Source organism: Platichthys flesus, chromosome 4, assembly GCF_949316205.1.
Source record: "Platichthys flesus chromosome 4, fPlaFle2.1, whole genome shotgun sequence".
NCBI lineage: Eukaryota > Metazoa > Chordata > Actinopteri > Pleuronectiformes > Pleuronectidae > Platichthys > Platichthys flesus.
The window spans coordinates 20,956,073-20,976,767 of NC_084948.1; the positions used below are offsets into that span (position 1 = coordinate 20,956,073).

The following is a 20,695-nucleotide window of genomic DNA, read 5'->3' on the forward strand; positions in this document are numbered from 1 at the left end:
GAACTGTAGAGATAGGCTCAGAGAAATATCTCCCTCAATGGAAGAGAGTATGTGTGGGGGGGAAGAGATCCAGACAGGCACAAACACACACTGAGCAGGAGTAACCAATCAGCTTTCTGCCTCTGCTCGAGCACGCTGTCCTCAGGGCCCATTGATCCAGTCAGAGAACAGCCCTAGTTTCTCTCTCTATCCCCCCCCCTCCACAGGACCTGTAATACCTGCATGATGACAGTCACCGCGCTGCCATCTACAGCCACACTCAATCCCTCCATCTCCAGGTGCCGAGAGCACAAACAGGCCTGAGACCAGCCACTGGAAAAAGAACCCAGCGCAGCTCTTTACAGCCACCTGCTGTGCTGCACGTAACACAACATTCTGCACGGACTCAAAACACTCAATGTCCGTAAGTGCTCTTTGTTATGAGATATGACAACATGCATAATTAACGAGATGCTTCATCATATATTGAACTTGTTAACACTTTTATTTTACAAGTCTTTTCCACATATCGTTGGAAGGGAATTTTCCAAACAGTTTAGGTTGTTTAGTCGTGTTGACTTTACACAGTTGAGGATCTCCAGAGGAACACTGGGAGAAACCAAACCACATATTCATTCATTACTGATGAAACATTAATCACTCTGTTCTCCGTATAAGGGTTTGATGGTAACTGGTAGAAAAATGTGCTCATCTGATCTGCTGTGCGCTCAAACTCTCTGTAGGTTCCACTTGATTGGAAGTTATTGATTGGAAATGTGTCATTTAAACCAATACTTAGCACCAAATTACACATTAGTCACGTGTAAACTTGCATATAAATTAGTTCATCAGCCTTAAAACAATTACAGGAAAACCCCGGAACATAAATATATTCGTGTATGTTTATCTGCCAGAAAACACCAGATTGTGTTGCGGTGGAAAATACAAGACAAAAGCCTTCAACTGTCACGGGAATGAAGATGCATTTGCAGAAGGTTCATAGCGTCGACAACACTTGTGTATGCATGACAGGTCAAATGTCTTCCAACACACACAACACTGTTCTATACTTTGGATTTTATACTGACTTAATTAAGTACACAAAAGGTCAAAGGTCTGGACTTTGCATTTTCGGATGCAGACTTTAGGGCTGCCTCGGAACGGCTGTTTAAATTATAGCATCTTCATTAGTGGCGGAGCGAACTGTCATGAATAATTTGCATCCGGCAAATCAAATCACCCGTCTCGAGGAGGAGAAGCCGTATCGGAGCGGTTCAGGGGGGCAAGCGGGGATCCATTCTCTACGCTTTCTTATTAACACCGGAGCGCTCTTCTTTTGTGATTATTACTTACTGCATACAACAATTAGCTGCCTGGTCTCTCTTGTGTGTTTCCATTAGTACAAAGATGCCGTTCACACACAGCAGTGCATGACTCCTCTGCACAGGTAAACGTTGCAGCTAATCTGTCGAATAAGTCCTTGATAATAAGGTGAATTAAAGTCTGTCTGGCGTGAAATGTTTGACTCATTTGTGGCACGTTGGTTTTATTCAGACATGCAGATCTGACTTGTCTTCATTTTAGGAGATTGACAGTGCTTGTGTAGAATAGGCCCCATTTGCAATGTTGACATAATTATTCTGTTTAAATATAAATGTTTGTCTTTGTAAAGTAATACAATTATTTTCTCTTTGCATTTGTAGAATTTGAGTGTTGACATATTTTTTCCATTGATATATTCAAAAATAAATATATTTACTTCTGACAATGAGGTTTCGGTTTTCGTTCATTTGTCTGTTAGTTCACAGGAACACACACAAATTGTGGGGTGGATTGGTGGAATGATGCATTATGGGTGAGGGAAGAACCACATTCAGTTTTTGGGCGGATCAAGGATTCAAACTTTCATTAACAAAGCAAGAAATGGAGGTTTTCAATAATTCAGTGACATGTTTAGGGGGCTGATATTTATGGGTTTGTGCAATTCGGTACAAATTCCATGAAAATTCAGACCTAGTGAATTTTAATGTGGTTTCGATTTGGGCTGTTGGGCCTTGGAGGTTTACTTTTTCTGATACCATTCTAGTTTGTTTAGTACATGCACAGACACAGGTATATTATGCATTATATCATATGCTATAAAGTGCACTATATCCTATACTCCCACATATAAAATTTTAAGCATTTGCCTCGGGTTCATAGACTTGCATTTACAGCAGTACCTCTCCTCAGAGCCTTGAGGGTTTCAGCCTGGGTCTGATTCATCTCTTCAAATCTTTTCAGAGCTTACAGGCTTTTTTGCCGTGTAGCCGACTTAATGTCAAGCTCCAGAAAAAGCCTACATACATTCCATGTCACATCATATTCCTCTTAAAATCAAGATTCACAATTGCTAATATAATACGACAATTTTACTGAACTGCTGGAATGAAAGATTAGTGTGTTCAGCCCCCCCCCACACCTCTTTAAAGCACAGAAGGGAGTAAAGCAACAACATTCTTTAAGGATCTGGGTCTTCCCGCTACAATTACATAAAAAAAAAAAATTAAAAAAAGAAGTCAGACCAAACTTCTAGACCAGGGACGAGTACATAAAAAACAGCACTGCAGCCAGATTTTCAGTCAAATAAGATCCATCAATGTGTGTGCTACATCATTTATATTCTAAAACTGCTTCACCTTTACATTTGATCCTTTAATTCCAAACTAATGAAGTCCGCCGGCACTCGCGGTTCAACCTCAGGAGAAACAACAGATGGTTTTTGATGAAGGGGAAGAACAAAGCAACCAAATGATGTAGAATCGGAACATATGGCATTCTCTTACTACTGGTTGTGCAATATCACTTTGAAGTTTTCCCTGCAATGAAAATATAACACTGAACAATAAGCGTCCTCATGACTTCAGTGTGTGACAAATATCTATTCTGGATCAAACCTTCTCTTTCATCGTAAGAGCAGATAGGACATGGATCTACATCTAACCAATTATAGAAATTCCTAGGATCGCTGTGGTTAATGATTTACACTTCCTCACCTCAGTAACAAGTGGGAAACCTTGTCTGTGTGTGATCCGTCTTCCAAGCATGTGACAGATGAACAACTCTATTATTTTAATCATTTTCGTTTCCACTAAGACAAATTCCCCCACCGTCTGATAATAAAGCTGATTTGGTCACACTTGAGAACCCAGATGATGAGGGTAGTTTTGTGAACACCGCAGATCTAAATACAACGGTTTAATCTGAGCATTAGGAACATGGAGCGTAAAAGATCAGTCGGATTACTCCTCATCAGTGTAGTTCACACAATTGTTAAGACATGTACAGCAGGGATAAAATAAATAAGTACAGTGCAGTGTAGGTTAAAACAGCCATAGAGCCAAGAACAAGAGTCACTATTCAGTTCAATAAAGAGAGACCTGTGTTAAAATGTATTTGTCTCTTCTGTTGTCCTTCATTCCCACCAGGTGTCCATTCGCCGTACACGTACTCTCTGCTTATAGTGGTATTCTTTCAGGTGCTTTTTCAAAGTATTTGGAATGGGAAGCATGTTAATGCCATCGTAGGTGGTACAGCTGCTTATGGCCGCTCGGCAGATGTGCTGCAGGCTGAAGGGCGTTGTGCGGTGGATGGGGTTGGAAAGCAGGGGCTCGAAGAACATGCACGAGTTGGGGTCCTTGTAGTGCTCCAGCAATCCTGTAACTGTGGAAGCGTGGAAGACACTGGGGTCGTGCACGTCGAAACTGAAATTGTGGTTCCACTGTTCGATGCGTGCGTGGAGCGAGCGGCCGTAGCGGCGGAAGCTGACAGAGAAGAGGTAATCTTCCTGGGCAGAGTCCCGCAGGAGGAAAGTGCCCTCGGGCTTTCCCTCCAGCAGCGTCTCTGCCTCATAGCGGTCCATCACCCCCCAGTAACATGGGAGGTTGGTAATTTGCAGCAGGTCTGGAACTAAACAGTGAATGTAATCAATCTGAGTGTGAATGCGGTAGCCATCTTCAGATGTTTGTGGTTCAGTCTGAGGAAGTACGGCTTTGGAGGGCATGTTGGTCGCTGCAACCTCTGGTTCAACCACAGGGTCAGGGATGGTATCGCTGGCGGGGACAGAGGCCGATGCTGAGGCCACCACCTCGTCCAGAGTGTCCAAACAGCTCTGAAGCAGGAGCTGGTGCTGCTGCTGTCTTTGGAGAAGAAGCTGCTGTTGCTGCTGAGCGGAGGCTCTGTCAGCCCCTGCTAACTCATTCATACCGTGAGCCAGCTTAGGGCCATGCTTGTAGAGAGGGTTAATTTGGGCCGTCACCTCAAATGTGTGAATCTCTGCATTGGGGGGAGGCTCAACACCTTGCTCAATGCTAATTCGCCTGCGCTCTCTCAACCTATCATCTACATCCTCCACCACAGCAGCCATGGCTGCAGGTGGGGCACTGCACACGACTGCAGCATCCAGCACGGGGGGCTGGGTGATGGGGGCTGTGTGCTGCTTAATGAGATACCACTTCTGAGCCAGCTCGGACCCTACAGGAAAAGGGCAGTCATCCAACATCAACTCACTCAGATGGATCTTACGCCTTGAGGAGGCACAGGCGGCTGATGATGATGATGAAAGAGCCTGTGGAGCTGGTGCTGCTGCACTGTGCGTCTTTATAGGGAAACATTGCCCCATTGCATCTTGGATTTTTTGCCGGAGAGTGCGACTGCTGCTCGAGCCTCTGCTGTCACCTTCACTTGACGCAGACGACTCACTGGCAGAGCCGATGGTTTCCAGTCCCGGCCTAGCTGCTATACATTCTTGTCCTAGTGGAGAGGCGGTGACGTCCAATCCCGGCAATCTCCAGCTCTCCCTCAGGGAGCAGGAAGATTGGTCACTGCCCTCCAGGTCACTTAACAGCTCACCATACTCAAAGCCATCACTGACAGGTCGCTCAGCAGGTGATTCATGGCAGGCAAGGCCCTTTTTCTTTGCCTTTCCACCTTTCCTTCCTGTATCCCGTCTTTCCTCTGACCGGCTCTGTCTCACCTTGGGACGAGCCCCCCTCTCTCGATCCTTCCCACGGTTCCCTGATTCATTTGGTAGTGACATGATGGATTATGGGGTGAAATGGCAACTGTTGCACCGCTCCAGGGAGTTGCCAAAGGATGACTTATTAGCAAAAAGTTTCCCATCCACATCCCTGGTCTGAGAGGCCATTATTGTTGTCCATGCATTGTGGACATACAGATTAACCTGCAAAACAAAATGAGATGCTGCTTAAAGCCGGCAGAGTTCTTCCCCGGTCAAAATAATTATATTATTAAACTGTTTCAGAGAGATGTTAATTTAAGAGACATACAGTGATCATTTTCATATTAATATGAAAGGTATACAGAGTGGTCATAACAATAAACATACCCAGCAGGTCATGTGACCGGCCATGTTAATCTAACTTGTTCTATCAAGAAGATGGAACCTCGTGTGATTTTATTGTGTTAAGTGAGCGAACATGCTTTCACTGGATTTGAAAGATTCAATGTCTCCTGATGTATTATTAGTAAAACGCTATCAGACATAGAATGGGGGGAAAAAGAAAGTGGAAAACAGCCCGACAACTCATTGAGGATACTGGTTGATTTGTAATTGGTTTTCAATAGTAATCTACAGCTGATTAGTTTGAACTGTGTGGGGTCAGTAGTCAACAGAACACATGTGCTATGCATGAGGCAAGTTCAGAGCACTTACTAATGACTAATGTCTTAATTATGGAACAAAAATGCATGCTAAGTTAGTTTTTTCTGTCAGATTGATTGAGTAAGGCTTTGAGGGACCTGGTTCCCCAAGGAGCTGTTCTGGAAAACCACCTGTTATCAGGGACATTTGTCCCGCGTGTCCTCAGCTTTTGAAGGAAAACGTGTCAAACCTATATTGTTCTATGAGAGTTTGTTCAGGGCCTGTGGTTCACGTTGAATGGATATTGAACTAAATCTTTGCATAGTCAAATTGTTTTCAATGATACATGATCCCTGATAAGGCCCATAATCCATCATGGCCTACATGGAACATCTTAGCCTGCGGGTCATTTAAGTGTATTTAAGTGCAGAAATATATATTCAAAAATAATCTAGTACAGTTTGCAGTTCTCACCATGAGGTTGGCTAACAGACAAACTAGTTTCCCCTTAAGGAACCGAAACCACCATGTACTTTTTGAAATATCGTTTACAGTTTAATAAAAGAGGAAGTTCATGAGGTCGAGAACTAATCTAGCTTCAGCACTCTGAAATGTTTTAGGGTTGGTTTTAGCTTCTGAGGCTTTTCGTGGACATGACACATTTGTGACAATGAACATGTGGAGTTTGTACCAATGGGATGGACCATAAACAACAACAAATAACAGAGAACATGAGTCACAATTAGGGTCTGAACCTCCAGTTCCATAAACAAATCATTGTCTCATAACTTTAGGAGAAAACACATCTCTGCGTGACAAGCTTAACGTTCAGGTTTAAATTACTTACGTCCATTGTTATTCCCTAAAACAAAGTATATACTACTTTTTTTTAACTGAAAGTCAGACACACACAAGATTAACAGTTCATCAAATAAGTTGTTGTGTTTTAAAGTAACATTAACTGTGGAAGTATGTTTACAGCATTTCTTAACGTTCAATTACGTTTAATCTGTAATTTCACACATAGACAAAAGCCAGTAGCCCGCTATGGTAGTTAGCTTTGTCATGTAAAAAAAAGTTCAGATGATAAGAACTAAAGCTTTTTTTAACTGACAAACCTTTTGTGACTCTGAAAAGACTTCGATGCCTGTACAAGCTGCAAGTTAAAAATGTCTGATAAGGATCTGAGTAAAAGAGATGAAGCTCAGTCACAAATCCCATAATGTGGAGACAGTGGAGGCTCATTAAAAGTAGATACTTTCAACTGTGAAGCTAGCTGGAGCTAAATGCTAACTAAACGCAGATGGCAGGTTCTTCAGATACACAAACGAGTCAAAAACACCATTCACAGCGAACGACAACACTGGCGTTAGCGTCGCTAGCAAGCAGCTGTTTACGGCGGACGAGCTAAGTTAGCTAGCCACATGCTAACTTGGGTACTTTCACCCGGTAGGCAGGACACGTAGCGTTGTACTTACACTTCCTCGCGTCGAGCTTCATCAACGACGTCTTCTGTGAACATCCGGTCGTGGCCGGTGTCAAAGTTTGCGGACGAAAGAGCTTTTTGTTTCCTCTCGGACGAACTAATGAGCGCTAACAAGGCGGCTAGCTCCCGTTAGCTCGACAGATGAACCGCCGCGGTGCGACCCGGATGTACACAAGCAATGGGGGAGGGAATGGAGAGATGGAGGGATGGAGAAGAGTACAAACGTGTGAAGTAAGTAAGTAAAGTAAACAGCGACAACGCACAAGTTGAAGTTGCAAAAGAACTGAACCTCTTTATTTGGACTGTCATCGATCAGACGGATGCTGCACTTCAGACCATTCACACACGTGAGAGACATTAAAAAAGTGTGTTAAGCATGGGATGCAAAAGGTTTCATAAAATATTAGAAAATGTCCGGGGGGGAGGGGAGTCACATCAGAATTAAATATAAATTGTACATGACAAATGTAAGCAATGGAGCCACAGTTCAGTTTAGTTCAATTATTATTGTTATTATTAATCCTGGCAGGGACATTAAAGGTTCAGTGTGTAGATTTTAGTGACATCTGGTGGTGAAGTTGCATGTTGCAGCTGAATACACCTGACCTCAACCTCTGAGGGTGTTTAGTTTGTCCTGTAAAAAACATGGCGTCCTCCGTAGAGAGGATCCGCTCCTGATGTAAATATGAAGTATTTAAAGAAAAAGGGCCCATTCTAGGGTAAAGAAAACATTTTGTACAATTTAGATGAGACACACTCGGGGGAAACATCACTGGGATTATTTTATGATCAATGTCTGCCAATAGATCCCTTCCACCTGGCTCTTACACACTGAGCCTTTAACAACATGATCTGTGGGTAGTAGTCTCCATGTGACCCAGGCGCTGTACAGCCTTGTGGCTGCTTGGTATGTAAAAATACACCAGGCTGAACGCGTGAAGTGTATTGCCCCCCCCCCACACAACTCATCCCTCACCCCACTGGAATGTAAACATGGAGTAAACATTATACCTTGGCCTGTTATTAGTGTTCAGTTTCCTCATAATCACATCGTCGGTGGCTCAGATAAGCATCGTCATCCCCTGCTGCATCTTCATTATGCACAGACACCAGAACTCTGCCGCATGGTTCCTCTGTCTATTTTCTGTAATGTGTAGACCGCCCAAAGCTTCAGAGGCCATGATAAGGATGATCTGAGCGACTTGTAACGTAACACAGTTGATATACAATATAGTGAAGAGTTAAAAAATAAGATCTTAAAGTTGTCAGCATTGCAAACCCGCTGCAGTCCTCTTTGGGCATGAGTGCGATGCTTTTAGTAAGTCAGATCTATCCGAGAGCCTGCTCTGAAGAAATTCATGACTAGACTACTGCTCAAGACCGTTTTATCAACTTGTCGAGGATACTGGAGCTGTGCATTTCAGGCACCACATGAACAGTTTAAAGAGGACATGACCGCAAACAGCTCAGTCACAAGGTCAAGAAAGCTCATTCTCTCTCGTCACTGCATGACCAGAAAAGCAGGTGTTATGTGCCCCATACGGTTATCACTTGAAAAATCTACAGACTCATAAGGAGCCCGTTGGTGGAAGGGCTTTTGTTTTCAGGCTCTACCCAGCCAGCTCCTGTGTGAGAAGGCTTCAGTTCTTTAATGCGTTACATAGTGAGACAATGGAGAATTCATGACATCACTTAACATGAATCGGGCATTATCCCAGAGCGATGTAAACAGTGACATTTAGGCGATATAAACATACATTAGTTGCAAGATTCCTTGCTCTCTAGCTGTAGGTGACACTGGGTGTCATCAACCACCATGTCCTCTATCTACAACAGTGCTGTATTAGTGTGGCAAAACATGCGATTATAGAAAATAAGCATAAGTTATCAATATCACGGGAGAGTAAAAAATACATTTGGAAAAGATATCTGTAAATAACCTTTTTTTCTTTTTTTACTAGACCAACCTCCTATGGCTCTGCTGAAATAAAAATGTGAATGGTTATCCCTGCCTTATGATGTAACCAAAAGTGATCCAAACGTTGAGACCATATTACACATACATGCACCTCCGCTCTGCCACATTCAAAGACAGAGGCTGTATAAGACCGTTTCTTGATTCAACACTGATACCACATGATCATGTTTGGGGTCTGAGACTGAAACACACAGAGACACAACCAGAAAATATGGACATCGTCAAGCACCTTGAAAAGTATGATTCATCAAATCATCACGTTGGCCGTTGGAGGAAGAGGGCACTGTGAGGGTGAGGGTGCCGCGCTCCCGTGCATCTATTACAGGATCAAGCTTCATTTTCCAAAGCCAATCATAAAGAGGCCAGAGGGTTGAAATGGGTTTCATTTAGTTTTCTCACTCGGCATTTGAGTGTAGATTGAAACACTCTCCCCTCCTTCCCTTTAACAATTCAATATCAAATCAGCTCTTTGCACAGTACAAACCACACCGGCCCTTGTTCACCGCTCTGGGATTCCTCGGCACAAAATGAGATTCATCATCATTTACGTAGTAGGGCATAAAATGACAGAGACAAATTGCAGCTGGCATTAAGTCTTCAAACTGCTGTTCTTTTTTTTTTTAAACAAAATTAAACCATTCTGTTGCACTTCACTACAAAGATCCTTTTCAAATTAACCATCGTACAACCTTTCTCTTTGGCTTTGTAGAAGTTTGGAGGAGGACAGTCACTTCTACTTTGACTACGCGTTCAGGGAGAATGACCAAAACAACGGGTATGCCAACAGTTGAATTACAAGCGTTTGTCTCCATCCTTCAACTTCACTAGAGAAGAGGAAAGGAACCAAGGAAATCAACCTTAGTTTCAACCAACACAAGCTCTCACTAGCACTGGTTACAGATCAGTTAAGGTGGCTAGGAAGTGTATTGGTGTCTGAATATCAACACCCGTCTGCCAGTTGAGTGGATTTTTGGGCCAATTCCAGTTTAGTGCCTAATATCACAGATAATTTAATATAAGTGCCTTACTCCTGGCTAGACATTGTCTGATTTACACATTATGCAGTGTGTTCTGGATAGAACCCCTTGCTCCATGGCAGGAGAAAAAAGAAAAGTAACTCATAGGGCAGAAACCCTTTAAGACAGCACCAATCGACCGTTTTTCTCTCAGACCGTGGCAAACTGACCCTCTGCACGTCATGTCACAGTCCTGCAGGTGACACGGAGCAGATTGCACAGTTAACCTTTGTTTGCTCTGTCCTGCAATATAATAATCATCTGTATTCCATTTTTAATAAACTTAGTTGTATATAATAAAGTACAAAAATATTAGAGAACATATACACAGTTTTTTGTCATTTTGTAGTGACTGCTTTGCCTGGTTTTCTTAAGCATACGTATATCTTTGTGCTGGGTGACGAGGAACTGAACAGGCCTCAGATGAAGTGTATTTATCCTTTCTTCTCTTCATATTGTTGATGTCCGGTCTGTTCCATCTGCGGAGGAGATTGAAATAAATTATTTTAAGGACATTTACAATCATGAAATATACAGCACCACACATTGATCCTTAAAGAGGTAGTGCGGCTTCTTGTCCCACAGACAGACAAAATTATTGATGCTTTCTTATGTGTCCAATCATCTTTACATTCATTGCCTTCCATACATATTGATGGTGCCTGCCATTGAACTTTACATCTTATATTTATTAGATACATATCTGGATGAGTAGTCTGTTCAGTGTTTCACATTAATTATCTAGACTGTGGCAGCCCACCGTAATTTAACAATTGACCAATCAGCCAATGTCGCCTGCTTTCTAGACCATTCTGATTGCAACATGCCGAGCTGTGTCCTGCAGTACAACATTGTTCTAATATATCATCCGAGGGTGTAGCAGCACAGATTAGTCTGATCAACACAGGTAAGAGCACCTGATGGAACACAATAAAACATCAACTGTCTCTGGGAAAGGAAGGAGAACAGTTCTCTCTCCACAAGAGGAACCGGGCTGTGACTTGCTGAATGGTCTTGTATAATTATGATATTCAATATTAATACCCAAAACTAATGATATGAATTATGAAAGTCAACAGTTTGCTTGAGGGAAGTCGTGTGTGTGAATTATTTAGTATGTATAACTTTCCCTGATGGACAGTCTATTAATAGAATCCCCTGATTGGTGAGATATAACACATAATAAGGTGTTGTTGTTGTTGTGTAGTTGTAGTTTAGTGAGGTTTACTAGCCAGTGGCATTTTTTGTGCAATGCTGCTGAGCACACTTACCCCCTAAGGCATGCTCTGTCATACTGAGGCACAAGGACTCCAACGTGGGGTTGATCTCCAGGTCAGCACCTGGAACTTGGCATTCTGGGGGAAATGAGTGAAAACATTTTAGTCTGAAGAAAGATTGAGTTTGATATTACAGGAAGTATAGCAATAAAGTCTGAATTTTCATACTAAATTTATGACAACAGTATTTTTCTAATAGGATTCATTTTCCAATTTCACCTCGAAAAAGGACAGGTCTGATAATAAATAAACAAATTATCTGGTTTAAGCTGTGTGTATGTTAAAGAATCATTCTGGTAATGTGATTTTCAGATCATTTGTTCGATGTTCACATCATTTGTTCGATGATAAAAATAAGAAGAACAAGGTGACTGATACTAAATGCACAGAGTAGCTGGCTATAAAGGTAGCCAAACAAACATACAAATATTCAGCATAATTGTAGTTCTGCCACTAAGAGTTAACAAAAACTAATGGAGCTGACAAATTACTTAAGAACTACAACCAACTGTTACCATCTATTAAATACTGGCCAGCCATGAGAATGCTCACTCAACTCGTAGCCCTTTTTTACTGTGTATTGATAACTGTAATCTGTTTAATTGGCAGCAAAAATATTCCTGAAATGTAATAAACATTAACAACAGAGATAGTGATATCTTTAAGATAGTGTTTGTGCGTCTGGTATATGACCCAGCTGACATGTCACTTGCTTACAAACCACTATGTGAACAGTCAAGAAACTGGAGACGTATTCTGTTGTCAAGCGTTAAGTGAAATCTGTCTCAAGTGGACTCAGACATGGTGCGTAATAGTGGTTCTGAGGAGGGACAGAATGTGAATGAGCTTGAAAATGAAAGTACAGGACAGACTAGTGACGACCATTTTGGTGTTAAGTTTGACCTTTGACAGATTTTTATATTCAGCTGCAAGTCTGTGCAGTGATGTGAGGAGTGATGCCTTGACAGTTTAAATTGGTTTTCTTTGAAGGGCCCACAGGAACACACTGTTAAACTCTATTCTTTTGTCGTATGTGATATCTGAACATGTACATATGTATGACGACTTTTTCTACAATATGTTACAATGAACCTAGGAAACGTGAGACACTCCCCATCTCTAAAAGAAGATATTCTAAGATAACCTGAAGTGAAGGTCTATGACTGATTTAGTCAAATCTATATTAACATGAGATGCTTCTAAAACCATTAAAATCCATTCATGTTTGCAGCAGTTCATATTAAATAAATCAGACAGGTGGCGGCATTTTTAATTTTGTGGGAAGTAAATTCAAACAGCTAAATAAAACACACGACAGGGTGTACACAGCATCTTGTGTTGACATCTTGTCATTTCAGGTCCATTAACTGAAGCAAGGTTTGCTGAGAAAAGATGAAATAAGATATAACAATTTATCAGAGGTAGCTCTGTTGGTAAAGAAACCATTTTAGTGGTCACTGCATTAAATCACAGAGGTTGATGAACTGCACACGCTAGTATTTCAGTGATACTCAAAGATAAGGATAAAAACACGGCTCCCATGGTCTTCTGAAGGGTTTCTTTTGAGAATAAAAAAATTAAATTGTAACATTTGTACTACTGTTACTTTAAAACCGGGATAATCTTTTCAACTAGACTGAGCGACGTAGCGACGTGTCTGTATTTTCTTTTGTGGTTTAATGTTAACAGGAGATTGTGGAATGAAAGACTGACTGAGTATATCAAAATGTAAACACAGCCAGCCACAGACTGTGGGTTCGAGCATACAAACATATTAATGAAGAATAAAAAAGGCTTGACATCACACAATACCTTGCTGCTGGAACATGAGCATGGTTTGTGGGGAGGTGTGGACAGGGAGAGAGTGGGTCCGCTGCACAGTGCTGCGACTCTGACTTGGCATGCTGTTACTGCCCCCGGGGTTGGCAAACCACAGGTTCTATAGAGGAAAACACAAGTTCTTGTTACCTAAATCCCCATTGACTCTGGGAGGTAGACGTGGATTGTTTACCTTTCAGCTAAAATCGTTAAATTAAACTGTTCAAACTAAGATAATGACTCGATTTATAACAACATATAATGCCTAACCCCTGCTGACCTGTTTACGGATTAAAATACCAATGCCTATTGTTTTGTCATTTATTTTCCCTAAAGAGCCAATATTTACTAAGGTGTATTGTTTGAGTAAATAGCTTCAGCTATAGTTAAAGAGAAACTTCATATATGGAGTCGGGTTGAATTATAATAAATAAATGCAATCAGCTTTGAGGGTTTTCCATCAACTTTAAAAGTAATGAACCCTATATGACTGATAAATCCATTTTGTCCACAACAAAAGGCCTTAAGTTGTATTTCATAAAATTGTATTAATAATGCCCATCCAATGGCAGAAGTACTAACTTGTCTACCCTGGCCTGCCAGCACAGGATTAGTGAGCGTGTGGCGTGGAGATGCTCCGCCAATCCCACCAGGACTCAGAAGACTTATGCGACCAGCTGGGAGTCCACGAGGGGCCATCGGGAACGGCCTTTGCCCTCGTCGCCCTACACCTCCACTCACAGAGCCGGCTGTGGGGAGGGAGTTGGACCCATACGTCCAACTGGAGTCAAAACAAAACAAAATTCACATGCATTAGAAGTCGATGAGTGAAGTAAACTGCAGAGGTCAGTTAGAATTCAGCTGGTGGGAAATCTAACTGCTACAGACGGAGATCAAAGATAAAAGACAGCAGAGTCTCAAGAGGGGCTCACCCTTTCTGTCGGTACACAGGCATGTCCAGCATAGCTTTGCGAGGGAAGAGGCGGAGCAATTTGAGGACCTGCTGCTTCCAGGAGACCAGCCTCTTCTTCTGAGTTTCTGTAAAAGCCTGACACACAGAGCAAGAGACAGCAGAAGAAAACAGGCATCAGATATTTAATGTTTCAAAAGATGCTTCTGATATTTGTAATTTTTGTGAACAACAGATTATTCGGTGTCACTTACCAATTATTTACATTTGCCTTTGTGATTACATTATTTCAGGTATATAATTTTGGAACTGTGAGATTCTCACCTCATGTGTTAGACACTTCTCGATGAGCTGAAGGTAGCAGCTGATATTCTCCTCATCTGGCCTGGACACCAGCAGCTGGGTGCACACTGACAAACAGAAGACAGGATTTAGATTTCCATGTTCACAGAGCTCATTTTGTTGTGGGAATGTAAAACAAACAACAACATCATATTCTTACCTTTGCCCATGACACGGGTGAACTGTCCAGCAATGTCGCCGTCTGAGATAGGTGTGGCTCCGGAGTCTCCATCGCAGGGAGGAGGGTTATGGGACTGGAAGCCCTCTGAGCCTGGCTCTTTATCTCCTCCTGTTTTTGAGGCTTCTGAAGGGGAGGAGGTGGTTTCTAAGGTAGGCTGTGTTGCACTGGGTGGGAAGTAGGCCTTGATGGGTGTGGTGACGATCTGCTGCAGCTCCTGAAGGGCGTTACGAAGGTTCCCCCCTTCCAAAATATCCTGACAAGGGATGAAACATCAGTTTCACAAGCTGTGTAAGCTTTAAGTTTAAGGATGATGTTGTAAGTAGAGAGTAACACATCCAAGTTGTAAATCTGGATTAAAGCTTTAAGAGCAAACATTGCTCTGCACAAATATCTTCAAAGTAACTGCATCTCTACCAGCTGCACTCGGTCTGCTTCGGTGCCAACTGAAGAACGGGGGTTTCCCAATGCAAAAGTCACATGATCATCAATGAGTACATATATTTTTATCAGCACAGTGACAAGAGCAACATGCTATTTGAATTACCTTTTCTAAAGACTTGAGCACACTCTGCCTCTCTCGCAGTTTCTGGATACTCAAGGCAATCTTATGCCGCGCTCCTTTAGTGACCATCTGAAAAGAAGAGACAGAAAAACAACAAGATGGCAGGAGAAGCAGGCAGGTCATGTCTTCTGTGAACACGGGGCAATTTATACAGTTACTAAATAACCAAGCTAATCACCATCTGTTTCATTAAAGCCAAGGGGCAGAGGCAAAATCACAGCATTTATATGTGTGACTAGCTTGATATAACTGTAGGGTGCATTGCTTAATTTCATGCCTCATTGAGAGTTGATGTATCATCAGGTTTGAGGACAGTAATGTTCACAGCTGATAAGGGGGGTGGAATAACCATAGCCCTGCTCTAGTGTACATAAAGGGGAGATTTACCAACCTGTGACTCAAGGTGATGCTCTGTGAGAATCATCATCTCATCATAGGTCATCTGGGAGAAAAGCGATGCATATTTATGAAGGCGGAGACTTTTCAGCCATCCCGGAACATCTACAGCAAACACATACAAAGTAATGTTAGGTTTCAGGCTATATCACCACAGCTGTTGGCTCTGCACGGCTTTCGGCAGAACCAAATGACACGTGCCCCTAGCTCTGGTAGGAAATGAACTTTGACCTTTCATGCCACTGCCATCCTCCTGGAAAGTGTTGCGAGCGGAGCCCTGATCTTCTGTCTGCTCACTGCCTGACGAGGCCACACTGCTTTGGGGTGAAAGAGGTGCGTGATCTGTTGGCATAAAGCTCTGTCGGCCTCCTATGTCATCATGGCTAACCCACTCAGTGCCACAAGCCTGGGGACTGGAAGGAATAACGGACATGGACTTCTTCAGAGGGCTGGGCTGCATCTGCCCACCCAGACCTGGCAAGGGAAACAATCCAGTTAAGAGGAATAATGAAAACAAATTATATTCTTGGTAAAAAGGATTGGTTAATAACATTCTGGGACCTTCAAATATATGTCCTCACTGGTTTCATGTATACACTAATCCCAAGTTCATCAATCTCTGTGCATTTCCCCCAGATTTGTAAAAGGAAAAGACGAATGACAAACATTACCTGTGTTATTGCTGTTAATGGGAGAGGACATCCCGCCTGGGAATGACATGTGTCCATTCTGGCCTGCAGGAGATGTGCTGGATGATGGGGACTTTTCGTGCCAAGCAAGGCCAGGCTCCATAGCCTCAGCTGAGCTGGGCCACTCATCTGAGCCCTGGCGTGGGTGGTAGGGACTGGATTGAGGCCGAGGCGCGTATCCACTTGATAGGTGTTCCTCCAGGTGGTTTAGCCACATGGCCAGAGAGGTACGGTCATCCAGTGTGGTCGCAGGGTGGATGAGAGCATAGGAAAGCAGCTGTCTGCTTTCTTCCACAAACAGGCTACTCTCGATGGTGTGACTCAACACCTTCTGCAGCAGCTTCATGTACTCACATTTGGCCTCACTGTTGCGTGGCTGCAGCAGAGGCAGATGAGACAGCAACAAGGAAACCACTTTCTCCTTTGGCTCCTGGTGCCACTGGCTGACAATCGCTAATGACAAAGAGAAAAGAGATTTATTATCAATTAATCTTTTATTACTGATTAGCCTACTGAAGATAAGCCTTCTTAAATTTTAGAAAAAGATATACGCATTTTAAGTGTTTCACACTAGCCGACAGCACATGATAAAAAAATCTATTAACTACCTGCATTGTTGGCCTCAGCCTCAAGGATGTGGATCTCTGTGCAGTCTGCCAGCCAGTGTTCAAGGCAGATGTGTAAGAAGCGAGCCTGGGTGCGGGACACCCTCTTCAGGAGGGACAACAGTGCCACCGTCTGTTCACACTCATTCCAGCCTTTAAACCAATCTGTGAGGATACCTACTTGGTCTCGGAACATCATGGCGTGTCTCCTCAGTAAGGAGAGCAGGAATGTGTGGGTGGGGAGGGGGCTACTGAAAAGACTGCTCTCTCAAACACAGACAGGATCAGTCTCGCCCCGCACAGCGGGGTCGTACTTGCAACAGTCCTGGGATCCCCTCAGACTGGACCGAGGGGCCCTCACATGGTTCAGGTGCAAGAAAAACTGTAGACAGGTGAATTCACCGGCCGTGTGAATTTCTGCGACGTTATCTTATGAAGGGAAACCAGAAATGTGTCAATTGTGGCTTTTAATGACACAAACTGGAAATGTCCTCTTTCACTCTTGTATGTTCCGTATCACGTCATCCATGCCCTGTTAAAAACAAAGAAAAGAGAAAACTTACAAATGACAAATGTAACTTACATTTTTTAATCTTAATCAGCCTTATAATTTATATTTCAAACTTATGAAGCTTTCCCGATTCAAGCGATGACAGTCTCGGCCTATTAAGCTGATCCTCCGCACCAGTGGCTAAGTATTGGAATTGGCTCTTCCTTTCCATAACAGTTGAGTTGATATATAAGGACACTTTCTGCCTCAAAGCTGCAACAGTCTGGAGCTTTAGTTTGATGATGGAGACAGATCATTGGCTTCAGTAGGTGAAAAACTAGACTGACAGTTTGAGATTCATTTGAAGGTTCCTGGAAAATAAACTAACAGCACATTATAGCACACACAGCCAAAATATAATGAACAGACTGCTAAAATCAATTAAGATACGTAAAGAATGGAACATAACTAGGTTTTAATCTGCCCATTGTTAATTGTTGTGCATCTGATACGTTAACAACACAATGTCCAAGGTAATGCAAGGATTATTTGAGGTGAGAGATGACTGATTAGGTTTATAACTTCACAGAGACTCTTACCAGTCCCGTTCATGCTGCTTGAGTCATAATAGGACAATTAATCGCAAGAGGTGTGAAAAACACGTTATCAAGAAAAGATTAGAGGCGAGTCCAGGCCACTAACACTGGGAGTGACGCTTATCTCGTAGCATTCAAATGGGCTGCAAACCAAAAAGAACAACGGCAAGTCATCGGTGCCCTACATTTACAACAGGTCGTTATTGTGAAGTTTATCAGGCGACGTTAACATGTCAGAACTACGAGCTCCACCACTGCACACGGTGACACCTGTAACATTGAGAGCTAAGCTGCGGATTTAACAGCAAACACGAGTGTCCGGCTACGAGCTGCGATCGGCTCCCTGTTGTTGTGGAGATCCCAGCGAGGTGTATTAACTTCACACAGGCGAACATCACACCCGGCAGCCTAGCATTAGTTAGCCGCTAGCCACAGTTAGCTCGGTCGGCCTAGTCAATGATGAGGGATTCGGGATTTGTATTGTTTTTCCGTGGAGAGCTGTTGCTGACCCCTTTTCTCCGCCTCGGACTTCCAGCTTAGCGACACACACAGGGGGGTTCGAACGCGGTTTAATCGAGCCCGTGTTGCAGCGCGTTCCCCCCAGAAAGTTGTAATAAAACGCGACTTACGATGGAAGCAGGCGGAAAGGTTTGTTGTTTACCTTTGTCAGTTGTCACTGGTTAGCGGGCTAGGCTAAAGTGCTAGCGCTCAGCTCGCTCGACGACAGGGCAGGGATAGCTAAGGGCTAGCGCTAGCTCCTTAGCTAGCGAGTTCTTTTTTGCTAATAGATGCAATAACGTTAGCTCAGCTGAAAGAAGCGCAGATCGGTCCCCGGACGTGCGGCTCCTCACGGGGCTTCCTCCACGGCAGCGGGCCCCCGCGGCTCCCGACGCACCATGCTGAAGAACACGCGTGGAAAAATGTTTATTGCAATACAGAAAATAAAGAGTGAACGCCTGGAGAAACCTACTTCGATTTTAAGTTGACGTAAGACGTGGGCACGACGTCACACGTCTGGAGGGAACGTCATGTTGTACCCCGCCCACAGTCTGGAAAATATAAAGCTTCGTTTTAGACAGCGACCAGCAAACAAGTGGGTTCTGTGTAGTGAAATATACTTATTTTCATTTTAATAAACGTGAAAAGTATGATTCCCATTTTTTATTTATTTCTAACGTGTAAATAAAAAAAGAGAAAAGAAACCAACAATAAAAAATCAAACGCTTAATGATGGAATCTACATACTGGTAAAGGAGTGACAAGAAGAATAAACTTAAATAGTCTCACCCTTTCTCGATAAACAGCATATTTCTGTATTTTGGATTAAAAAACGTAGATGCAAGGTTGGATGGGCTGTGTTTTTTTCCGTTAGGTTTACCTTTTCTATTTTATAAATAATTATTTGTATTTTTTGCGTAGCATTTATTTATTTTCATATATATTAATAAATAAATAGTGGTACGAATAATTATTAAACCATTTCAGCTTCAGATATGGATCTATCTAAGCTAAATGCCCCAGTATGTTCTGTCAGACTGGCATTTCCAGGTTTAGCTTTTTTCCTGCATGTGTTATCCAAGCTTTAAAAGATGGTCGCACTGTTTAACACCATAAAACATAAAGATTGCATTATATTGTGGGGTCAAAAAGTGGAAGCACCTGTAAAGCACGTTTTTCCCCTGGTCCTTCCCCTTGTTGTTGTAAGGAGCAGAGAGTGAGAGAGGCTGTCTGTCACTTGAAAACTGCTTCAACAAGCCGGTGTCCCTCCGAAGTCCGAAGACAGGAGGGAAGAGACAAGAATGGTGGATGAAAAAACTGAAGCAGTTATTGGAAATATTTCTGCTTGTGTGTTGAAATTTGATGAATTTGATGAACTGTCATTCAAACATACTTGTGTGTACTTCTTCTTACACAAGTTGACCATCGCCTGCTCCATTTCATGCAGCAAACTAAATTCTTGCATGTTGCAGCACAAACATTTCCTGCCCTCAATATATATTGCATCTCAATGGAAAACTGGAGCGGAATTCCCTGAGCAAGAACCCAGATATGCTCAATGATTGTCTCATTGTATTGTATTATATCATATATGTACATAGCTATATGTATATACTTGAAGCTGGCGCTACAGGGTACTCCGTTCCCGGACTAGCAGGTTCAGGAACAGCTTCATCCCTGCAGCTGTCACCCTGCTGAACTCTGCACCGCAGTGATAGCAGCTGCCCCCCCGGCCCACACCCTCCTCCAACCACTGAACATTTGAACACTTGCACTACACTGTCACTTTTTTTTTACTACTGTATTATCCTGCCTATTGTATATTCATATCTATATATTTTTATATATTTTTCATATATTTATCTTGCTTAAAGTTATTATATCATACAATACCTGTTAATACTGTACTACTTCAGATAAATTACATACTGCTCATAGTTCTTATATCATACAAAAGCTGTTAATACTGTACTATTTCCTTTATTATTGCTCATAGTTCTTATATCATACAATATCTGTCAATACTGTATTATTTCATATATATTTGCTACTGTACATATCTTATTTATTTACATTTCATATACACACAATACTCTGCACTTTAACTCCTTTTTTTGCACTTCTGGTTAGACGCTGAATTGCATTTCATTGTATAAGTACTTGTACTGTGCAATGACAATAAAGTTGAATCTAATCTAATCTATATGTATATTTATGACGCATATTTAGCA

General features: G+C 42.4%; 2 protein-coding genes across 3 annotated transcripts; both read right to left on the reverse strand.

The window, feature by feature from the left end:
* Positions 1–465: 465 nt before the first annotated feature.
* Positions 466–7,281, reverse strand: socs9 (suppressor of cytokine signaling 9). The gene is made up of 2 exons (XM_062385274.1): positions 7,099–7,281; positions 466–5,200 (listed from the first exon to the last, which is right to left on the reverse strand). The coding sequence occupies exon 2, from the start codon at positions 5,054–5,056 to the stop codon at positions 3,434–3,436; it is 1,623 nt and encodes a 540-aa protein (XP_062241258.1). The 5' UTR covers positions 5,057–5,200; positions 7,099–7,281; the 3' UTR covers positions 466–3,433.
* A 91-nt stretch (positions 7,282–7,372) lies between these two features.
* Positions 7,373–18,955, reverse strand: LOC133951366 (protein Smaug homolog 2). 2 transcript variants are annotated; one of them, XM_062385272.1, is made up of 13 exons: positions 18,628–18,955; positions 16,884–17,412; positions 16,258–16,728; positions 15,818–16,060; positions 15,582–15,691; positions 15,173–15,259; positions 14,608–14,881; positions 14,430–14,515; positions 14,128–14,243; positions 13,778–13,976; positions 13,190–13,316; positions 11,372–11,455; positions 7,373–10,579 (listed from the first exon to the last, which is right to left on the reverse strand). In XM_062385272.1, exons 2-13 carry the CDS (start codon positions 17,077–17,079, stop codon positions 10,551–10,553), a joined length of 2,022 nt encoding a protein of 673 aa, XP_062241256.1. In that variant the 5' UTR covers positions 17,080–17,412; positions 18,628–18,955; the 3' UTR covers positions 7,373–10,550. The 2 variants fall into 2 exon arrangements, with proteins under 2 accessions (XP_062241256.1, XP_062241257.1); XM_062385273.1 differs by having other exon boundaries at positions 15,173–15,254; positions 15,580–15,691.
* Positions 18,956–20,695: the final 1,740 nt, after the last annotated feature.

What these genes read in the sequence shown, in the direction of transcription:
- socs9 (XM_062385274.1), bottom strand. Translation starts at nt 5,056, where the DNA reads ATGTCACTACCAAATGAATCAGGGAACCGTGGGAAGGATCGAGAGAGG.
- LOC133951366 (XM_062385272.1), bottom strand. Translation starts at nt 17,079, where the DNA reads ATGATGTTCCGAGACCAAGTAGGTATCCTCACAGATTGGTTTAAAGGC. An exon ending in GGATGGCAGTGGCATGAAAG is followed by an intron (nt 15,692 to 15,817) that starts GTCAAAGTTCAT and finishes TGTTTGCTGTAG; the next exon opens with ATGTTCCGGGATGGCTGAAA. An exon ending in GACAGAGCATGCCTTAGGGG is followed by an intron (nt 10,580 to 11,371) that starts GTAAGTGTGCTC and finishes TCTCCTCCGCAG; the next exon opens with ATGGAACAGACCGGACATCA.